This window comes from Panicum virgatum, chromosome 3K, assembly GCF_016808335.1.
Source record: "Panicum virgatum strain AP13 chromosome 3K, P.virgatum_v5, whole genome shotgun sequence".
Taxonomy (NCBI): Eukaryota; Viridiplantae; Streptophyta; class Magnoliopsida; order Poales; family Poaceae; genus Panicum; species Panicum virgatum.
Genome location: NC_053138.1, coordinates 9184604 through 9207671, shown reverse-complemented (window position 1 = coordinate 9207671; position 23068 = coordinate 9184604). Strand labels below are relative to the sequence as shown.

The 23068-nt window shown below is 48.9% G+C and overlaps 1 protein-coding gene and 1 long non-coding RNA gene across 4 annotated transcripts; one reads left to right on the top strand and one right to left on the bottom strand.

Annotated features, from left to right (window-relative positions):
• Positions 1–211: 211 nt before the first annotated feature.
• Positions 212–2909, top strand: LOC120697374. Of its 3 annotated transcripts, XR_005684455.1 has the most exons (4): positions 212–816; positions 1476–2035; positions 2114–2281; positions 2370–2909. It is a non-coding gene; the product is annotated as an uncharacterized LOC120697374 (long non-coding RNA). The 3 variants fall into 3 exon arrangements; XR_005684456.1 differs by lacking the exon at positions 2114–2281; XR_005684454.1 differs by having other exon boundaries at positions 2114–2909.
• Positions 2910–6368: 3459 nt separating this feature from the next.
• Positions 6369–9460, bottom strand: LOC120697373 (S-adenosylmethionine synthase 1-like). The gene is made up of 2 exons (XM_039980570.1): positions 9292–9460; positions 6369–7835 (listed from the first exon to the last, which is right to left on the bottom strand). The coding sequence occupies exon 2, from the start codon at positions 7823–7825 to the stop codon at positions 6635–6637; it is 1191 nt and encodes a 396-aa protein (XP_039836504.1). The 5' UTR covers positions 7826–7835; positions 9292–9460; the 3' UTR covers positions 6369–6634.
• Positions 9461–23068: the final 13608 nt, after the last annotated feature.

The window sequence follows — 23068 nt, the reverse complement described above, 5'->3', positions numbered from 1 at the left end:
AAATCACAACTAATTCTAGCTTGCCCTTACCAACATTCAAATATTTTACACATAGACCCCCAACTAAAGTTTATTTCGACACAAACAAGAAAAAAATTCAAGAATCTTGTTGTTTTATGAAAACCCCCCGCAAAGCACTTTTACGATAACCCACTCCCACCGCCCCGAACCCTAAACCCGCTCTCTCTCTCTCTCTATATATATATATCCTCCCCGTCGCCGCCTCCCTCTCCTTCCATGCTCCCCGCCGGGCGCCGCCGCCTCCCCTCTCCTCTCCGGCTTCCCTCCCCACCCCTCACCCCTCCGTGCGGCACGGGCCGGCATTGATACGGCGGGTCGCGGCTTACCTCCCGCAGCTGCTCATCGGTGAGAGCATCCTCGAAGGCCTCCTCCTCCTCCTGCTGCTCCGGCCTTGGAGCCTCCCCGCCAGCCGTGGCCCCCGCTTGCTCCTCGGGCACCGGCAGCGACGAGGCGTACACCGCCTCCTCGGCGACCACGGCGGTTGCCGGCTCCTCGAGAACCGGCGAGGAGGGTCGCGTCGCCTTCTCGAGCTCCAACTTTGACTCTAGCTCGATCAGCACAGCGAGGGGCGCATCGCCATGGAGGAGGAAGGGGAGGAGGCCACGCCGCCGGCCGCGGTGCTGGGCAAGGCGGAGGCGGAGCTGGTGGCGGTGCTGCCGCCGGATCCGTTCGCGCAGCTGGACGTGACGCGCAAGATCACCTCCATCGCGCTGTCGTCCCGCCTCGGCTGCGCTCTGCCCGTTGTTCATCGAGCAATGGTCGCTTCGCTGGCGGCGAACATCCGACAGATGCACGGTGCGGCCTCCATCTCTTCCCGCTCATCTTCTCTGTTTGGCTATGGCTTGTTCCGACTCTGCTATTTTCTATATGCCTCATCTGTCGCATGTAGCTACTAGAAACTACAATTTGTGTAATAGAGGTAGTTGCTTTCTTATTTGCAATTGTAGCTAAATAAGTCCATGGCACCTTATCCTTGCTTACCTGCATTATCTTGATGTACTGATCCAGTAGAGAAGGACAAGGCTTAGTAGACTGCATTTTGTTTGTTCAACATATCTAAACTGCACAAATAATTTGGATGGTTAGTCCCGCTTTGTCTCTTCAGTTCAATCAGAGTGGTCATTTCTACCAGATAAATTATCGACCATTTCTTCATTTAATGAAATCATCAATGGATCATTGGATGTTCAATTGCCACAATAGGAAGAAGGCAGAGTTTCTGTGGAATTCCAAGAAATATGTAAACTATGCGACTCCTTTAGATCCTTTCGAGCTCAAGCTCAATAAAAGCTACAAGGGATGCATAAGCCAACATTGCAGAAATGTTGAGATGAATGTGAACAAGCACTTGGGGTGTTTTTTACTTACAAGAAAGTTCTTACAGAAGTACAATAAATTCTCTAAAGATATAAAACCACCAACTAATTAATTCATGTTTTTTTCCTTATATGTAGGCAAGAGCAAAAGGGGATTGATGATCGATGATGGCCGTGTATAGGTGGCTACAGGAACCAGTGGAGGAGATGGTTTGCAAGCACCTCGTGGTGCTCCTAAATTCTTGCTTGGAAGGTCATGTATCCAACTCTGATGGAACTGACTTAATGCGATTAGCATCCGGCTGCTTGCAGTATGAAGCATGCGACCGGCCATATCTGAAAGCAGTGGTGTCTGGTCTTGCAAGTCTCCAGAAATATGCTTCTGAAATGTTCTATCCTTGCAACTTCTCATGTTCTAATTCCTATACCTTCTGTATCTGTTGAGAACACAAAGGCTGGTCATGTGTGCCATACATTTTAACTTGGTTTTCCTTTTGATGTCATCTAGCATGTTTCCTTGCTTAATAATTCTAACTGAATTTTGATGCAGACTCCTTCGCACACTTTGCTGGGCATCCAACATGATAAAAGTAGCTCAGACCAAGTCCTGTTATCTGCTATCGGTAAAGCTTTTGCCAGAGTCTTGAGATGTTGCAGGATGATGGCTATAATGAGGATGACATGGCAAATGTACTGAGGTAAAAGAACTGTTTGCCATCAAAGCATATTCCTAGAGTGCTTGTTGGTGCAACACTAATGTACTCTAAATCTTCCAGCTAATATCATTCCAATGTAAGATGAATCTAAGAGCATCCATTTAATATGGGGCAGATGATTGAAACTTTTGCCAAATGTCCACTTCTAGCATAGCCCAGGACTGTCATTTTCTAAAATTACTCCTGAAGTGTTTCTTTCATGCTTTTCACTTCTAGCATGATCCGCATGTAAGTGCACCTCCGCCAGCACGAGTTTGTTCCATCTGTGCTTTTCAGCCCCAACTCACATGTCTGATTTTGCATCTTGTTTATGCAGGTGGTCAGAGTTCTGAAGATGCTTGTGCACACATGTTCAGTGATCAAGCGATGCCGATCAATGCAAGATCCAGCTGACTGAAACAACAATCTCAGTAATGGATTTACCACCTGGTAGTGTTAGCACTTGTCAGCCCCGCGTTGCAGCTGACACTCTGGACTCTGAGCAGTTCAAACCGTTCAAAGCTTGCTATGTGACGAGTGGAGCACAAGCAAACAACTCCTCAGCCCTCTTTACATGTATGAAAAGAATGTAGCTTGCGCAAGTTAAAATATTGTACCATATTTCATCAAACTCTCAGCTTCCTTATCTGAATTTGCTCTGACGACAAACTTCTGAATGCCCGGATCTGTGGAACGAGCATTTCAGCTATCTACTACTGCAGTTCATATAGACGATGCCAGGACGTTAAAGCTCTTCTACTAAACGTTTAGAACTCACTCATTAGGGTATTCTGTGCCGGCATGTATTGTGGTACAGCTCCGAATGTTTGATTCTCATCATGTACTGCAGTTAACACGATGTATTGATTTCATCGTATACCATGCATGTAATTTAATTCTCAATTTTTGTTGTCTTATAGTTATGTATATTTGATTTTTCAAACGGCAGGGGCGCACGATGCCGAATGTTCTAGTAGAGTAATAGTATAGCCCTATTTGGTGCGGCTCCGGCTCTGTCGGTAGCTCCTTTAGGAGTCGCACTAAACGGGGTGCTCCACCAGCGGAGTTTTGTGAGAGCTGGAGGCTCCAGCTCCGGCTCCACCCCTCCGAGGAGTCTTTCCAAACGGGCCCTACATCCTTGCCGACTTGCCGCAGTGAGAGGAAGTATCATGCAAACATCTTAACAGCGCCCCACTTTGGTCAATCATGAGTCGCTGAATCGGTCTGATTAAGCGTAACACGGTAAGAGCCTTGGTCAGCGTTGACTCCGTACCAAGAGCGCAGCTGCTCCTGCCAATAGATTGGTGCAGACCATTTCCTTCTGACTTTATGATGCCAACGCACGAGCAAGCAAACGTCAGGGATTTGGAAGCGTGTGGGTGGGCATGTGATCCCCAAACCCCTCGCTGGTAACGTGATGTGCCATATGCTCGTCTGAAATTTGAAAACAAGAGTCGAAGAAATGACCATGATTTTACCTCGGATAAGAAGAGCTGAGATACATGACTGATCTAGTCCCAGAATAATTAGGTTTCAACAGAACGGTCGACGGAGCGTAAAGAAATGAGAGACCTGGTAAGGCTAGGCTGCTAGCGGTGAGGTGGCGGGCTGAGCCCTTGGCCTGTTGGCCATTGCCCGTCCGAGGAGGTAAGCTCACCGGCGGCGAGCGGCGGCCGGTGGCCGGGGCGGGCTGGGCCCCTGGTGGGTTTATTTGACTGACCAAACGCGGCGTCAGGTGGGTCAGGTCGGCTTGGCGGCTTGCCTGCCCTGCTCAAGCTGTCTCACATGCTACAGTAGCAAGCTGTCTGTCGCTGCTGCGGCTGTGCCTGACTGACTTACGGTCTGCACAGATGAGTAAACTTTTGCGTGAAAAGTGTATTACTTTCGTTTGTATTTGATAATTATTATTTTGTCATACGTTAATTAGGATTAAAAGATTCGTCTCTCAATTTATAAATAAACTATATAATTAATTATTTTGTTTAGATATATTTAATATTTCATGCATGTGTTGAAAATTCGATGTGATGAGAAATGTTGTAAAGTTTTGAAATTTTGAAGGCAACTAAAGGCCCAAGCCAAGCTCTTAAAGCTAGAGCGCGTTCCTAGTTAAGTATCATTAGTGTTTCAAAAAAATGTTAAGTATAATTAGCATTTGCGAACCCCAAGCAACAGAATCCGTGCCGCCACCGCGAGCTTCTGATGCAAACACCTGTGCCGATGCCAGTTCAGAATGCGGAGAAAATTTTTCTCTGTTTGTTTTTCTATCCCTGCTCTCAACCGACATAAATCTTCAGAGGGAAATTATGCAGTTGCTTTCTGTTCCCCTATTTGCCCTATGTTCATTCAAGTTTCTTCAGATGATCAGACCGACCTGCCATATTCTCTCGCCCAGTTCACCCCTCTTGACACCAATCCCTACTGTGAATTGAAAAAAAACTGCATCAACATATATGTTCTTCTGAGTTCTGACTTGTGAAGAGAGTGAAAAATGCATTAGAAAAAGCATGGTACTCGTCTGATGGCCTGCTGGTGCTGGATGGTAGCACCAAGAAACAGGGATACATGCATACATGACGAAATCGCATCTGAAATGATGGGGATGGTATACGGTCATGAGCTGGCCATACCTATGCGTCGCAGCCAATGATGATTTGCATGTGGTTTAGGCTCCCAGATCATGATTTCATTCTTGCTAATCACTCGCTCCTTGGGGCCATGACAACGAGCCTCAAAAGGAATGTTTTCTTGCAATCGCTCTGGATTCTGTTCGGTTGAGACCAGACGCTCCGATTTTGGTGATTGGATTTTTGCAAAGCATGATTTTCAAGTTCTAAAGCAGTAGTTTTTTTTATTTTCTTGGCTATATGTTTGGGACGTCAAATGTAAAATAGCCACCATTTGGTACTTGGACTAATTTGGCCCATATAAGTTATGAACAGTGGCGGAGGCAGAATGAAGCTCTAGAGGGACTCTCATCCTCTTCATCCTCCTCTATCCACCCCCCCCCTCCCCCCTCCTCATTTTTCTTCTTCAAATTTGTAGGAGGGGCTTAGGGGAGGCTCCATGGGATTTCCGACGGATCCACCCCTTGTTATGAATTCTCGGCTGTAATATTGTGCTCGCTCATCTTTTTCCCGATTGTAGTCAAGTAGTAGTAAAGTTTTTGTACTGTCAAGTGGTTGCTGACTTGTCATGTATTTACTCAAGAAAAGGAAGGAATGAACTTTCACCATTGCAGTTAATTTGTCAAGTGTGTACTTGTCCAAATCTCCACTACTTTGTTACCCAGCACCAAGGGCTTCCTTGTCCACGGGCCCACGACCAAAAGGTGCCATCGCTGTCAATTCCAAAGAGTGCATGTGAGGCAAAAGAGCTCAAGCAACTCCTCCCGTAACTACATTTGGCATTCGGCGAGTCACCAGCAACCAGCAGGTAACAAACCTAACACTTGCGTTCGGTTCTATCACATTTGGCACGCGTTTGGTTCGTTGAGTGGAACTGCAAGTCCTTTGTTTAACATCTGTCGGTCGACCTGCAGTTTCAGCTTGTTTTACAATGTACATCTTTGGCAATTGGTATCACAAACAAAGTCCCAAGGTTGGTTTGGGTCATATCCAACACGAGCAGCCGCCGCCAGCTAGGACGGGCAGAAATATCTTCAGCGAATCATCATGCGCTGTCGTCTCCAAGGTAATCCCAATCATCACAGATTCCCAGAGATTTAGGCACAAGGTGACCTCGACATGCTTGTCAGATTTTCATATAACTAGAAATAAGCAGAAGAGCAGAACTAACAGGATACAGAATTTTCAGATACATCAAAAATGGTTGAGATAGCACAACCAGAAACGAAAGATTCAGAGATTAAGATAAGCTGCCACTGACATGGTCAGCTGACCCGGGATGCCTTGCATTCCTTGAGTTGTTAGCGTAATTGACGCCTGATATGGGACGTATCGCAATTGAAGCCTGACATGGGAAGTATTCTGACCTGTTAATTACATTATTCCCATCTGGCTGCTCACCAACCCCCACTAGTGTCAATAAGAAATAGGTGAGCAGTATTAGTCCATATGTCACCACTCACCATACACAAGAAAGGGACTCAGTCTAGATGTTCAGTTACCACAAGCAGGTTGCAGCTTCAACAAACACATACATTCAAGTGAGTGATTTCAGCTTCACCAAACATCTCTCTACTGCAGCTTCACCAAACACTTACACTGACCAACGAACCAATAGATCATTAGCATCGTGTACACTGACCAACGAACCAATAGATCATTAGCATCGTGCGAGGAATCGCACTTCACAGGCTCACAGCATGACAAGGTAACCAGAAAGCAGCAGGTTCCATTTCTTCTCAAAGTAACCTGTAGATTCATTCTTGGTTTACCATGACATATGTAGCAAAACCAGAAACAGTAGACAATAAACCCTCCTCTAAGTAAATAACAAGACACAGTAATACCCTCACAAGTACCACTTATTAAGACGGTACAATACAAATGACAGTAAGGGGCAGATCAAGAATCACAACACTGGAGCCACAAAACATGATAAGCGTGACAGACCAAAAGCTTCTTCCAAAAGGGCACCTTAGGCAGAAGGCTTCTCCCACTTGAGGGGCTTCACCACCTCCCAGGTGAAGTCAGGGTCATCCCTTCCAAAGTGACCGTAGGCCGCTGTCTTAAGATAGCGCCCGTTGCCACCTTTCTTGAGGTCGAGGTTGATGATGATCATGCCAGGCCTGAAGTCGAAGTTCTCCTTCACAATCTTGAGGATCTCCTTGTCAGGGATCGTGCCAGTGCCGTATGTGTCCACAAACACGGAGAGTGGCTCGGGCACACCAATGGCGTAGGAGACCTGGACGATGGCACGGCGAGCAAGGCCGTTAGCGACAATGCTCTTGGCAGCCTGCCTTGCAATGTAGGCTCCACTGCGGTCGACCTTGGTCGGGTCCTTGCCAGAGAAAGCACCACCACCGTGGGCTCCCCAGCCACCATAGGTATCAATGATGATCTTCCGGCCAGTGAGACCAGCATCACCATGAGGTCCACCGATGACAAAGCGACCAGATGGGTTAAGGTGGAAGATGGTCTTCTCATCAAGGTACTGCTCAGGGATGACAGGTTTGATGACATGCTCCTTGAGGTCAGCGGCAATCTCATCGTTGGTGACTGTCTCGTCGTGCTGGGTAGAGATGAGGACAGTGTGGACACGGATGGGCACCATGGCACCACCCTCATTGCGGTACTCAACAGTCACCTGGGTCTTTCCATCAGGCCTGAGCCAGGGGCAGGTCCCGTTCTTGCGCACCTCAGTGAGATGAGCACCAAGCTTGGTGGCAAGGACATGGCTGAGGGGCATCAGCTCAGGGGTTTCATCAGTCGCATACCCAAACATGTGTCCCTGGTCACCAGCTCCAATCTCCTCAGGGCGCTTTGTGAAGTGACCATGCACACCCTGAGCAATATCAGGGGATTGCTGCTCAATGTTCACGAGCACCTTGCAGTGGTCAGCATCAAGCCCGACATCTGCTGACACGAAACCAATGTTGCGGCAAGTCTCCCTAACAATCTTCTCGTAGTCGACATTGGCCTTGGTGGTGATCTCACCAAAGACCATGACCATGTTAGTCATGGTGCAGGTCTCGCAAGCAACCTTGCTGTCAGGGTCCTCAGCAAGGCAAGCATCGAGCACGGCATCTGAGACCTGATCGCAGAGCTTGTCAGGGTGTCCCTCGTTCACAGACTCCGAGGTGAAGAGGAAGGTGTCAACTGCGGCCATCTTCTCTGATCTGCAGCGGATAATACAAATGTTTAGTTACAGACAATATGATTGACAAACCAAGAATTATCATGATCAAAATAATTGCTGCATCGACAAAACAGAGAATGACCTGCTCCTATATGTATAGCTAACAAAACGGAGAATGACTTGCTCCTATATGCATCGACAAACGTTTATATAGCACACAGACATGGTAATCAGCTTTCCAGGAAACATTGTACTCCTTTTATATAGTTTAAAAAAAAGAAGGTTTAGCAGAAGTTGTCCTATTGTCTCATGGACTAAAGACAATAATAAAAAAAGAAAAGCTAGGCTAGTAATAGAGCACAAAAAGGGCATCTTTGTATCTTATGCCCCATAAATAAAAACTTCTGTATTTTTGGCACATAACAAGGCCACACGCTGCAGCATGAGAGATTCGTCATGCAAAGTCAAATAAATTCCTCAAAAACAAGCTTTGGCATTTCTGATCCACCGGCGCAAGAGTATGGTCCACACGTGTGGCTAGTGGATGCAAAGCACAAGGAATCTAAAAGGTCTGGACCGAATCAGCATAAACACAACAAGTTGTCAAATGAAATGAGATCTTAGGAACAGATTAATCACCCAAGCATGGTTCCGCACCTACTGTAAGACTTTTAGTAACATCTATTCGGGAACATCACGGGACATGGTAAAAGAAAGAAGCAGCAGCTCCAAAATTTCAACAGCTTGCCTTGCATAAATAAAATCTTCCAGCAACCCTAAAGCAGCGCGTGCAGCTTGCCTAGGAAAAAAAAAGCGTTTGGGAGCGTGTGGCTTGTTTGCAGATCGCAAGACAAAACTGAATAAAAGTCTATTCCTTTTCCTAACCATTTCAGGAGAAGTAAAAATCAGCGTCACTATCATTTCAGCAGTAGCAACTTTTCACACTGTACAGTAGTAAAAAAAAAGCACTCCTAAGCAGATTTTCACTAGTTTTTACACAAATATCCAGATTAACACATGTTGGGCCGGAAGCACGAACTCTTTCCTATTTGATCCAACCACGTGCTCAGCCTTTCGTTTTCCTTGCCTAGAACACGACAAGAGTTCCACGAGCGCCAGCCAAGCAGCAGCAGCCACTACCGTTCCAAGCAGGTGGGCTCGAAAACCCCTCCTCTCTAACTCTAAAGCATCGGGTTACTAGCACGAGAAAAGGCAAACGCTTGGCGGCACGGATAAATTAAAAGCAAAAGGGGAAAACATATCATGGCAGCCGCAATCTTCGCGCGCCGATGGCACGAAACGCCCAGGACGCGTACCCCGAGGCGGGAAGCAACCAGGTGAGCAATTGCGGGACGGCGTATCGAGAACCCGCCCCCCTTCTGCTGAGTTCCTAGAAAGACGCTACGAAACAAAACCCTACGGGGCAGCGACCCGGAGCGGGGCGGCAGACCGGCGGCGAGGGAGACGGGGAGGTCGGGTAGGGGACGGACGCTCACCTGCTGATGCTGATGTTGCGGCGGCGGCGGCGGCGGCGCGGGGTGGTCGGCGGATCCGATCCGATCCGGCGGGGGGAGAGGAGGAAGCCGGGGGATTGGATGGGATGGTAATAAGTTGGGAGGAATGGTCTCAGATCCGACCCGGCCGCAGCGCACGCCGAGCTGGGCCGCGCGCCGGCCCATTTATAGGATCCCCCGGCCGTTGGATCGGATCTGGTCGGATCGGGCGGCGGGCGGGGTTTGGGTGGGTTGGGTGGGGGACAGCGACCCGTACCCACCAAACTCTCTCTCCCCCAGGCCAGGCCCGAGAGATTTTACTGGGTCGCTGGCCGGTGGGCCCGTGGACCGGGGAGCCGCGTGGTTCGGCCCGCCCCCGCTCACCAACCGCCGCGGCGGGGCCCACGGGGCGCGGAAGCGGGGGGAACGCGGCCTTCCCGGCCAGTGACGCGTTACCGGATTTCATGTCCAGGTTCATCGTCATCGATCACCGCCTTCACCCTCACCCTCGTAATAAACGAAAAAAGTCAGGCAGGAGAGAGTCGTGATCAATCCGCCTCAAATCACGAGTTAAAAACGGAAACAAAAAAAAATTCCTCTATCTCTCTCGCCGCCCTCAGAATTTCCATTTTTCTTTCTTTCAAAAAAAGAATTTCTCTTTTCCCCTTCTATAGTACAGTTAGGGTTTGCTTGCCGTCGGGCTCCGTTGGTGTAGCTGTGTTGTGCCCGAGAGGAGCTGACATCGGGGGCGTCTATTTGTCGCGCGAGCGATTGGGCAACGTGTTGTCGCAGAAGAACCCGCTGTTCATCTTCCTCCTCTGCGCTGCCACCCTCCTCCGCGCCATGCCGGTGCCCTCCTCCGCACCCGGCGCTGTTGCCCGCATCATCGCCCTCCTCTGCGCCGCGCCGGCACCCTCCTCCGCGCCCGGCACGGCTGCCATCCTCCCCGCGACCGCGCCCGGCGCTGCTGCCCGCGCCGCCGCCCTCCTCCGTCCACGCTCCTCCTCCTCCCTCGGGCCGCTCGATCCGTCGCCGGAGAAGGCGGAGGAGCGCCGCTGCTGGATAGAGGAGAGGGAGAGAGAGAGAATGGACAGAGGGAGTAGGGGAGAGAGAAACCGGAGACGGGGAAGAAGACCGGAGACGGGAGCGAGGGTCCTTCAGCGATGGATCAGATTCCAATAGCTTGCGCGATGAATAGACGGCCCCGCTGACATCGCCCTCCTTCTGCGGCTACTGTTCCTTCCGCTTGTTGTCGCTGCCGGCGTCGGGGCGGAGTGGATTTTGGTCCTCCGGGTCGATCCAGGTGAGCTCCGGTTCTTTGGTTTGGCCTGTGAGGTTGGTTGGGGGTCCTCTGGGTTCTCGAATGGATCTCTTGTGCTGCGTCTCCTCTGGGGTTGCTGGTCGTGGTGGCTTCCTGTGCTTGCTTGTGCTATGCTTCGAGGCTTTTGGATCTGGATGCTGCATATCCATGGTGGAAGATGGAGGATGCGGGACAAATCGTTGAGGCCGACGGCCGATGCTCTCTTCTCGACTATTTCTTGCGGTTTACCAATGTTTGGTGTCCGCCTGTCGATTTGTATCGGTGAGATGGGTGGTTTGAAGTTCCCGAGCGCTGGAGAGCGAGCTCAGAAGGCGCTGCGTTTCCTCGACCGGAGGAAGAAGATAAATAGTATGTACTTCGATGTAATTTCTGGTTTCATCAGGATCTTTACTGTAAGATTGAGATGTACTGTGCTCCATGTGGTGTTTTAATATAAATCACATCTCTTTCTCGCACCTTTTTTTTTTAGTTTCTTCTTGCCTCTTTTACTCACGATGATGACGGGTCCCGTTGACTTGCACAAGCTGTAGCTGTGTGTTGGTTCTTACAGAAAATTTAATGAAGCTAAAATGCGACTAGCTTTGCGGTGCATGCTAAACTAAAAACTAGATCTGCAGGTCAGGTCAGGTCAGGTCAGCCACGATCCACACAGCAACAACAACAACAACGACAACGTGTGCGCACAGAATTTGTAATCGGGTCAGAGCTAGTCTCGCAGTCACGGGCGCGATGCACGGGCGGGCAGTTGGGCTTGGGCATCCTCTCTCAGGTCCCGTCAGAACAGTGGATTGGGCGTGGCCACTTTCGTTGATCCACCTGGTAACGAACGTGACACTATTTATGCCATTTCAAGTGATTTTGGTGATCGAATGACAACATAATACTTGGACTAATATGATTGTTAAGATGATCATTCTCAGACTTTTAGGTTCAAGTGATGACAAAGAGAAATAGAAGATATGCAAAGTGAGGCCCGAAGGGCCGCCCCTACGGAAGAACCGACGCCAAGGGCATCGGTGCATCCGATGGTAGTCGGAAGAACCGACGCTATGGAATTCTGGTGCAGAAGGGAATCGAAGCCAAGTCAGCCTATAGGCACCGGTTGAACCGACGGGTCAAAAAGGGGCATCGGTGCATTGGGCGTCCTATGTTCCAGAGATGATGTCAAGCGCCCAGGAGAAGATTCTTCAGCACCGGTTCAACCGACGGTGCATCGGAATATTGCGTCGGTGCAATGACGTCAGCGTCCAGTAAAAGATTCTTAAGCACCGGATGAACCGGTGATACATCGGTACAAAGCATCGGTTCAACCGGTGGTCACTGCGTCAGCTGTCAGAACTTCAACGGCTACTTCGGTTTATGAGTGACCGGAAGAACCGACGCTACCGCTACCAGAGGCATCGTTTTTTCCGGTGATACGCAGATTTTCAGCTGACCGTTGGAGCAACGGCTACAAGACTTGGTGGCCTATATATACGCCTCACCCCGGCCTTTTGAAGTTTGCTGGAGTCCCAAGACACCTCATACACATCAAGAACATCTCCAAGCCATACAAGAGCTCATAGATCATATTCTTAACTTATAGCACTAGCTTTGTAAAGTGTGAGTGCTAGATTAGCTCTTAGTGAGTGTGATTGCAAGGCCTTGAGCCTTTGTGCTGTGGTTCTCTAGTGAACCAAAACAAGAGCTTGGTGCGCCGGCACCTTGGAGCGTGAAGCTCACCGGCAACGTCATCGACCCTCCGACTTGGTGTGGAGCGGCGACGACATCCTTGTGCGGGGGACGTGGAGACCCCCCATCCTTTGTGAAGAAGCTCCTTAGTGGAACCCGGGGCCAAGGTGACCGTGATTGTGTTCACGGAAGAGACTTGGTGGCCGAGTAGCAACACTCTTAGTGAGTGCTACAACAACGTAGATGTAGGTGTGCCTTTGTGGCTAACCGAACCACGGGATAAACACCCGCGTCAAGAGTTTGCTATCTCCTATCCCGCTCTTTAACCTTCCGCATTTCATACTAGTAATTTGTGTGCCTTTACTTTCATAGAATAGTTTATTGATAGGAAAGGCTATAGGTTGCTAAACTCTTTTGGGATAAGGTTTTCACACTAGAACAACGTAGTTGCACATCTAGATAGCATGTTTTAGTTTAAGTTTTGTGCAAACTAGTTGGAGCTATAGGTCTAAGTTTTTAGAGTGCCTAATTTATCCTCTCCCCCTCTTAGGCTAGAGCACCCGATCTCTTTCACACCTGCATGCAGAGATTGATCCATCTGATCAGCAGTAGCCGATCGCGCAGGCCACCGACGACAAGCAAAAGCACCAGCAATCATCGCCTTTGCCGATCCACGCATGTCACGCGCGCGGCCGGGATCATTCACGGACACGTCTCGTCATTTCCCAATATCTATTTATTATGTATATTTTTGTAAAAAGTATTATACTCATTTCGTTTGAGTTTTTTACTCCAAATTTAACCACTCGTTTTGTCCAAAAATTTGTGCAAAACATCACTTCTTTTGTTGTGTGTTGCTTTATCAATATAAGATCTTCAAGAATGACTTTAATTTGGTGATGTTTGCACAAATTTTTGAATAAGACGAGTGGTAAAATTTAAGGTAAAGAAAATTAATCGAACTACAATTTAAAACGGATGTAGTACTCTATTATTAGCTATTTATGGACGGTCACACGACTCCCGAGTGCTAGCAATTAATATATAGTATACACTATCCGTATATGCTGCCATACCCGATCGACGAGATCGTACGTGCATGGGCTGCCATACACCACTTCACTGAAGAAACCGGACCACCTCAAGTGTACGCCTAGTCGTCCTGGGATGCTTGCCACCATTGGCCGATCCGACAAATCATCAGACTCAAACGGACGGCCAGATCAAGCTTGACAAGTTCATTTTTATTTTCCCTCCATACCATTGATTTGGTTCTTGCTCATCAGTTAGTTCATTCGTTGGTGATAAGAACGGGACAAACAACGGCAACGCCTAAACAGAATGCATCACGCGTAAGCTAGCAGCCAATGCAACTAGCTGGTGAAAGTGGTCAAGGTGGCAGGGTCGTTCCAACCAATTTGTTGTTTGGACTTTTGCTGCAACTTGTTGGGGGATGTCTGTATATATACTAGCTAATTGTACATGGTTGAGCTTTACAGGCCATGGAGCTCACTGATTGAGGTTTGTTAATACTCCTATCCAGCAGGTAGAGGTAGGTCGTCTCGGCGACTGCACTTTGATGATGACTAGCTCTCCTTTCGCCTGCCTCGCTCAACTAACATTGTTGCAGGGTGACAGCATAGCGAGAGTCATCGCGCATTACAAGCTTACAGCTAACCACCTCGCTCGCACCGGCGCCAAAATTAACTGGATACCGTTGATGCAGAGCTTGTATGCATGTAGGCCCAGATCGAAGAACAAGAACAGCCAGTTGCTCTGCTTTCTTTCTTTTTCCCTGTGCGTGCCTCTCTGCTGTACTGGTCTCAAAGTAATTTGATGGAAGAAACTAGGAGGGGAGGGCGCATGTTGGCTGTCTTTCCTATTTCTCAAAAAGCATTCAGGCTCAGGTGAATACATTTTTTGGGTTCACGTCGATTAAAAAAAATCAATATTGAATTGCATCTATCCAATTGCCTCTGCACGGAATGGTCCACGGCTGCTCACAGGGCCCTTTCGCGGAGTCTCTGAGTGAAGTCGTCACCGTCGCTCCACGCGAAGGCCAAGCTGGTCGATCTGCTGACCGGTGGTGTGTGCCAGTAAGTCCAGTACCATGTCCATGACCATGATCCATGGAGGTTAGGTAGCGGGAGAGAGACATCTTTGGCAGACGACCAAACAGCGGTTACCACTACCCAGACGACCAACAGCAGCTTCACCTACCAAGACCGCACCGCAAGCCCTTTTCATCGGCACCACCAACATGTAGTTCTTGCAAAGCTCTTTAATTAATTTGTGTAAGCAGGCCAAAGATTCCCCCCCCCTGCATGATTGATTTAACAGAGAGCTCAAGAAGACGGCGACTTTGATGCGGTCACACGTCACAGGAGCACCTACTAGGCACTCACCTACCCACACCAATCAGCTTGGAGGAGGCATCTGCACTTGCTCGCCATGGGAGCTGAGATCGCGGTGGACATGGACAGAGATTCTGAATCAATGACACCCACCGCACAAGATTCATCCCCGCGCTTCGTGCGCGCATAAATGTAATCCATGCTTTGTCTAGTCACTGATCGAAGCTGACGCTGATCCTTGTTTCATTCCCAACTACTATATATAATGCAAAAAGGTTTCTCTTTGGGAGAAATGCGCTCCCTTTCACCAGAAAATCCAAAGGACACACCTACTTATTAGCAGTACTAACCAACTGCTTCTCTGCAGCACCCGTTGCTTAATGCCCGCCCCTTTGATCTGAATCGAGGCGAAGGCGCAGAGTGGAGGAACTGCGAGTGCTACTAATATTGTGTCAGTGTCACCCAAGCCACGATCGAGCATTCAGAGCTCAAACTTTGCCTCCGCCTATGCGGACGGAAGGCATCCTCCACCCACATCCTCTCTTCTCCTCCCTTGCTGATGCACCCACCCTCCTCCACCACCTTGCCAAAGGTCGCCTCGCCTCTGCCAAGGTTCAAGTGTGTGGTGGGCACTGGGCTTCAGAGTGAACATTTGGGCGCCGGCACACCGACGCCGGTGGCATGTTACGAGGACAGGTAGAGCGCGCGCCACCGTCGACGGGCGGGGTGCTGGACGGTTTGTGGAGCCTTTAGTGAAGCAAAGGAGCCATGAGTTTTCTTTTTGGAAAATCCATCTTGCATCCTCAAAATATCGCAGAAATTCGATTTCAAATTGTAAGGATCGTGGCCAAGAAGGGGTTTGAATTGTGACTTTTTCAAATTTCTATCTATTTCTTAACCTAGACTAGTATTGCTCAATCTACAAAATTGAAACCTAGTCACTATAGCATGCTAGCAAAAGGTCCTTAGGTAGGTAAGCACACTATCATGATTATTTTATCTTAAAGATTTCACACTAGCAAGATCAAACCTAAGCAAAGGATCACACTACCATGCAAGTTGTCCTAGTCAAACTACAAGCAATCAAAAGCAAGAATAACAACAAAAGGATTTAATTGCTTGAAATAAAAGTAAGGGACACGAGACAACCGGATTTTTCCCCGTGGTATCGAGGAGTTGACGCTCCCCCCTAATCCACGTTGGAGCACCCACACAAGGGTATAGCTCCCTTACTTCACCAAGAAGCAAGTGATCACTAAGAATGCTCCTTCTCCATCTCCGGAACGGCGAGCTTCACACAGTGTACAATTTTTTTGTCTTGGGGCTCCCACAAACTCCAAGAGCTCACCAAGAACCTCCCGATCACCAAGACCGGCTAGGTGCCGTTAAACACCAAGAGTAACAAGCTCCTAAGCCTTCACTTGACCTACACTCAGTTGGCCCTAACTCAAGCACACTTGCTACACTTGCAAAGAATGGATTCTTCAAGGTTGAAGCACAAACAAAGTACTAGATCTTCTCTTGTTTGCTCAAAGCACTTTCTCTTCTTCTCAAGAGTGGCCTTAAGTATTCAGGGTGTCAAAGGCAACTGAAATGAGCCATGAGGTGCCCTTATATAGAGTGGAAAGAGTTACATAGCCGTTGGAAATCTACTGCAGAAAAACCGTGAGCACCGGAAGAACCGATGGGTGTCAGATTTGAGGCGTCGGTTCAACCGGTCTCTCTGTGTCCAAATTGTAGCCGTTGGGGTTCTGACACAGTATCCAGGCTTGCGTCATTACACCGGTGCATGCTCCGTAGGGGCATCGGTTCAACCGGTGCTGAAGAGGTTCACTGATCAACTCAAACAAGCTCTCTGGAACATAGGACGTCTAATGCACCGGTGCTTTGATTCTGAAGCGTCGGTTCAATCGGTGCTGAAGAGAAGTTGAAGTCCACCAAAACATGCTCTCTGGAACAAAATACTTCCATTGCACTAGTGCTTATCTTTTGACCATCGGTTCAACCGGTGCTATAGAGTTTTTGACTTGATTCCTGCCTTCATCAAGAGAAGATAGACCGACAGGGCATCGGTCCTTCCGCCAAGCATCGGATGCTCCGATGCTAGGACACCGGTTCAACCTGTGCTGCTGTTTTTCTATGTTTTCAGCTGAATTGACTTGGATTCAAATGTGACTTCGATTGTTTCTTCTTTTAAGCATTGTTTTAACTCCAATTGACCATCTTGGGCTGTTTTTGAGCGAGTGTGCAAGATTTCTAAGGCCAACTCAATCGTGGTCAAGCTACTAACTCATGAACCCCTCTTAATAGTACGGTCAAAAACTAAAAACTATAAACCCTAGCTAAATCAAGTGTCCTTCATCTCCTTGTGACACTTGAGACTAGAAATGTCCTTAATCTTTGAAATTGAGTCCTTGGCACGCATGGTTGTTCCGAATTGAGGGGTCTCTTTTCACATTTCATATGAGACTAATCCAATCATTAATATTTCCTTCAAAACATACGTTAGTCGCATACGGTTGTCATTAATCACCGAAACTTACCATTAGCATCTATCGTCCTAGATGCGTTTCAATCTCCCCCTTTTTGGTGATTGATGACAACACAAAGTAGAGATACACAAGATATAAAATTTAAAGCGATAAACAAGCATGTATTACTCGAAATAAAGCACATGTAGGGACATGTCAACACAGAGCATACACAATATCCAAATAACATGTCCATACACAAAATCCATGAAGATCCAATCACGCCACAAACCACCAAGCTCCCCCTATCTCTACTCCCCCTATCTATCTCCCCCTTTGGCAACAAAGCACCAAAAAGAAAGGCGATCTAATCCTGAGCTGGAGAAGGCGGGGTCTTCAGACTCGGTCCGGTGGAAAACTGAGCGGCGGAGTCGTCGGCGTCGTCGTCCGTCCAGTCGTCGTCGACCGAAGAGGACTTCTGCTCGACCGGAGTCGTCGGAGCAGCAGAAGTAGCTGGAGTAGCGGTAGCAACTGGCTCGGCGACGACCGTAGAGTCCGTCGGAGGAGCAGACGTGACGGGAGTCAGGTCTGGCTGAGTGGGGCACACAATGGACGGACAGAGCACCTCAGGCTGTGAAGGTGACTCGAACGTGAGGGACTGAGCTGACGGGTGCTGTAGCTGATGCAGAACCTGCTGCTGTCTGAGGAACTCTGCACGCTGCTCGGCTGTCCAGATACTAGGCTGTGGAGCATGAGCCGGAGCAGCGGTGGAAGTATGAGCAGGACTGGCAAACAACCCGGTCTGAAGAAGGGGTGACATCGGGAATGACGCCAAGGGTGTCTGCACAAAACCGCCAACAGGTGGAGCGGGAGCGGGGGGGTCGAACTGGAGCTGCTAAGGTGTAGGGAGCTGAGGCTCAGGCAGTCCAGTGTGACGATACAGCTGACCGAAGCATCCCGAGAAGAAAGTGAACATCTGCTGCTGGATCTGGGACTGCTGCTGAAGCTGTAACCTCATGGCCTCCTGCTGTTGCCGAATCCCCTCAAGCACTAGAGTCTGGGCCTCCTGCTGGCGAGCCTGCTCGGCTTGTATACTCAGCTGAGCTGCAGCAAATCGGTCCTGCTGGTCAGATAGCCTCTGAAGAATAGTAGCGAGTGCATCGGGCCGAGTGACCTGAGCAGTGGTAACCGGAGGAGCAGGGGTGCGGGCTGCACCAGAGGATCCTGCCTCATCGTCATGAGCTCCTCGAGGGACGGTAATAGTAGGTATGAAATCCTCGTCATCCTCCGAGTCCTCTGAGTCTGTGACAAGATAGTGTGGGAGCTGGGCCTCTGCTGCTGCTAGTGAGGCATCCTCGGCTGCCGTTGGATCATCTGCAACTCTGCCCCTCAGACAAGACATGCTCATCCAGAATCCGCTGTGCTCGGCGCTGGCCTCTCAAGCCACGACGACCGTCTCGAGGAGTAGCAGGTGAGTAAAAACTGAAGTGCGTCCTCGACTGCTCCAGCTCATCCATATGCTCATTCTGACTGAGCTGAGCAAGTATCCAGCAGATCCAATGAGCAAAAGGATGGCGACGGTGAACTGTCATCCCATCCAGAATCACGTCCTCTAGCTCACAGATAAAGAAGTCGACTAGGTCAAAATCTCGTCCTGTCATGATATATAGTAGAAGCCACTGCTGCAGAGCTGTAATCCCCTCATTGTATCCAATCCGGAACAACAGACTCTTCCTCAAAGCTAGATGTACTGAGTGAGCTACGTGAGTTAGTCTGTCCGGGGTCCTCGGTGTGCCAGGCAGGAAAGGCTGCTCAAAGAGAACGCTGATCTCCTCGTCAGACGGGACGTGAGACTCATGAGGACGACGAGGAGGCACCGTGTTGCCATAAGACTGATAGTGCACGAAGTGTGGCTCCTTGGCAATCTGAACTCCAAGCAGGGTAACTAAACGTGCTCGAGTCAATCTGTAATGCCTCTGCTGGAACATAAAATCGATGAACTGTCGGTCCTTCTCAACAAATAGGGTGGCGTATAAAACGCGAACCCACTCTCTGATGTACCGAGACCTCTCATTCAACAAAGCTGGTAGACCCTCATATCTCTCAAACAAGGGGAGGATAGGAATGCCTCCTGCTGCCACACGCATAGCCACCCAGTGAAGCATTTTGTGCTCACTGATCTTGATGTCCATCTGAGAATACGCGTGGTAGAAAGACTTCTGGAACAGAGTGTGAAAGCGACGGTCAACTCCAATGTCCCTCTTCTCGGGAAACCACTACTCCGGGGTGACATATCTCAATCTCTTGACCCTGGGTTCTGGAATGCCCCGAAGATCAAGTAGCTCAACCTGTGGAGGCTCCTCCTCTGCACCACTGTCCTGACCAGCTGCCTCTCTCTCACTGTCACGGCCTGCTGCCCTGTGAGTACCACCACCTCGAGTCCGTGGGCGTGAGCGGGACTCAGGTGTGGTCTGAGCTGTCTGAGTGCATCCTGGGCGACGTAACTGCTGCTGTGGCTCCCCCTGAGCCTGAGGGTCTCTGATCCTGAGTGAACCCTGCCTGTCTGCTGCATCTGCGACTGCCTCTGCTCTCTCTCGCTCTCGGTCCTCACGAGTGCGCTTCTTCTTCTGCACAACCTGCTTGCCTTTTCCCTTCTTGTCTCCTGCCATCTGTCATAGAGAATTGATGGAAGGTAATGGAATGATATGAGCCTAAAGCACGAAATCTAGTGGATATCTGTCGAAACAACACACCAAAAGAAAGGTTTGCAGGATCAAGAATGGGTGTGTGTGAATATGTGCACAGGATGATGTATGTGAATATGTGTGTAACTGAAGTGAAAAACAGAGACACAACACATGCCGAGGAGGTTAAGTTCATATCCTGACAGATCAAGCGAGGAAGAACCGACAAAAATGACACAAATTGTCTTAGAGACAATCTGTCGAACACCTTGAGTGCAGATGAGCACAAGGCGGGAGGGGGCACGGTGAACTTGGTTCTCTGCACGCGAGGAAATCCAGAGGAGGATGGAGGTGCACTGCGTGCGGAGAACGACGTGCTGGCGCTGCAAGAGGCGGCGCAGGACTTGGATGGCGGCGGTGCGAGGTCAGCGGCTCACGGGCGGCACAGGCGCGGAGCGGGCTGCGCGCGGGTGGCGCAGGCACAGTGCGGGCGCGGCACAGGCGCGACGCGGAAATGGGCGAGGCGTGGCGGCGGCGTGAGGGCGCGCGGCGGCGGAGCTGTGCGCGAGTGGTGGCGGTTCGGTGCGTGAGCGACGGCGGTTGGCGAGGAAGAAGAAAGAACATGTGAAGCTGACGCGTGGGGCCCGCGAAAGGATTAAGTGAAGCAGGACGTGCGGGCCCGCCAACCCTAAAGCACCGGAAGGTCCGATGGTGCTGAAGATAAGAGCATCGATGTAACTACCGGTGTGACTTTGACCAGATCTGAGAAAGTTGAAAACATGGTCAACAAGGGCACCGGAAGGACCGCCACTGAGGCATCGGAGCATCCGACGGGCGTCGGTGCAATGGCAAGAGTAAGGTCCAGAGACTCTGCAAGGGCCAACACTCCATGCAGTAGCACCGGTTGAACCGATGCAAAGGCGTCGGTTCATCCGCCAACCATCGGATGCACCGGTGTCCATTGGTGTAACGGTCGGAGGTTGTTCCAGAGGCGATGCAGAAACCGAGCCACGAAGACTTTAAGCACCGGTTGAACCGATGCAGTGAAAAACCAGGCGTCGGTTTAACCAGTGGTTAAGGAAATTTTCTGCTGAACTACAAACTCTACTTCTGATCCAAATTTCAAAACCAAAGCCATAAACACTCAATTTGGACCATTTTCGAGAGACAACCTCACCCCTCAAACACTCATACTTAGTGCTCGCAAGCTTTTACATTAACATAGGCAAATTAAGATCCAAGCGAGGTTTTAAACACAAAAACCAAATGTATGAGCCACTTTGCCTATGAACTTAGAGATTGAAACTTTAAGTTCGATAGGACGTGACTCAATAGGCATGAAAGCGCGACATTGATCTTATCACTCTTGTAGAGATGATATATCATATTTTGCATGAATATCTTTCTCGAAGTGTGATTTGCTCCCTTGTGATGCTACTAACGTGATGTAATGCCAATGCAAAGCTAGAAATTAAACATGGATGCATTCTATATGACAAGCACATGCATTGCACAAATTTAAATCTAACTTGTCAAGTTTGAACCCTTGGCAAGCTTCTTCATGATGAACCATTCTTCATGCCATGAGCGAAACCAAGACCACCGGCTCATGCAAGACCCATGTTCATCACTATCTTGACAAGGTTAGACAAGCCCCTAGCACATGTACATATGAAATGCATCTATATGACAAGGCAATTATATGATGTTAGAAGCATCTAGAACGTTAAGCTCACTCCGCAACCTACAAAAGGTGCTCTCATCTAGAGGTTTTGTGAAGATATCCGCCAATTGATCTTCGGAACGAACACCACAAAGTAGTATATCATTCCTTGCCACATGATCTCTTAGAAAGTGATGGCGAATATCTATGTGCTTGGTGCGAGAGTGTTGAACCGGGTTATTAGCAATTTTAACGGCACTCTCGTTATCACAAAGGAGCGGGATCCTATCTAATACTACACCATAGTCCAAGAGGCTTTGCTTCATGTAGAGGATTTGAGCACAACAAGCCCCGGCGGCAATGTATTCCGCCTCCGCGGTTGACAAGGCCATGAAAATTTGTTTCTTTGACGACCAAGAGACTAAGGAACGCCCTAGCAAGTGGCACCCACCCGATGTACTTTTGCGATCCACACGACATCCGGAAAAGTCCGAATCCGAGTATCCCAAGAGAGTAAAACTAGCGCCTTTGGGGCACCACAAGCCTATGCTAGGCGTATGCTTGAGATATCTAAGGATCCTCTTAACCGCACTAATGTGTGATTCCTTAGGATTAGCTTGAAAACGGGCACACATGCATACGCTAAACATGATATCGGGCCTAGATGCGGTTAGGTAAAGAAGCGACACAATCATAGAACGATAGAGAGTTTGGTCAACTGATTTACCTCCCTCATCCAAGTCAAGATGTCCATTAGTTAGCATTGGAGTCTTGATCGGCTTGCAATCATCCATCTTGAATTTCTTGAGAATATACTTTGTATATTTTTCTTGATGGATGAAAGTCCCTTTCTTCAATTGCTTGATTTGAAACCCAAGGAAGAAATTGAGCTCACCGATCATGGACATCTCGAATTCCCTAACCATCATTTCTCCAAATTCTTTGCAAAGAGTGGGGTTAGTTGAACCAAAAATGATATCATCAACATAAATTTGACATACGAATAGCTCTTCATTGATGATTCTTGTGAATAGAGTTGTATCCACCCTCCCGATCTTGTAGCCCTTGTTGAGAAGGAAGTCACGAAGGCGTTCATACCAAGCCCTTGGCGCTTGCTTGAGCCCGTAGAGCGCCTTGTGCAACCTATAAACATGATTAGGATATCTAGGGTCCTCAAACCCAGGAGGTTGTTCAACAAACACCAACTCATTAATCAAGCCATTTAAGAACGCACTCTTCACATCCATTTGAAAGAGTTTCATGCTATGATGTGAAGCGTACGCTAAAAGGATACGGATAGCTTCAAGTCTTGCAACGGGGGCAAATGTTTCACCAAAGTCCAACCCTTCAATTTGTGCAAAGCCCTTTGCCACAAGTCTTGCCTTGTTGCGAATCACTACACCATGCTCATCTTGTTTGTTGCGGAAGACCCACTTAATACCAATGATATTCTTGTCTTGAGGACGTTCTTCAAGAACCCAAACTTCATTGCGGGTGAAGTTGTTGAGCTCTTCTTGCATGGCCATCACCCAATCCGGGTCCTCAAGAGCTTCATCTATATTTGTGGGTTCCAAGCAAGAAACAAAAGAGTAATATTCACAAAAGGAGGCATATTG

Excerpts from the sequence above, each read along its gene's own strand:
- LOC120697373 (XM_039980570.1), bottom strand. The coding sequence starts at position 7,825 with ATGGCCGCAGTTGACACCTTCCTCTTCACCTCGGAGTCTGTGAACGAG.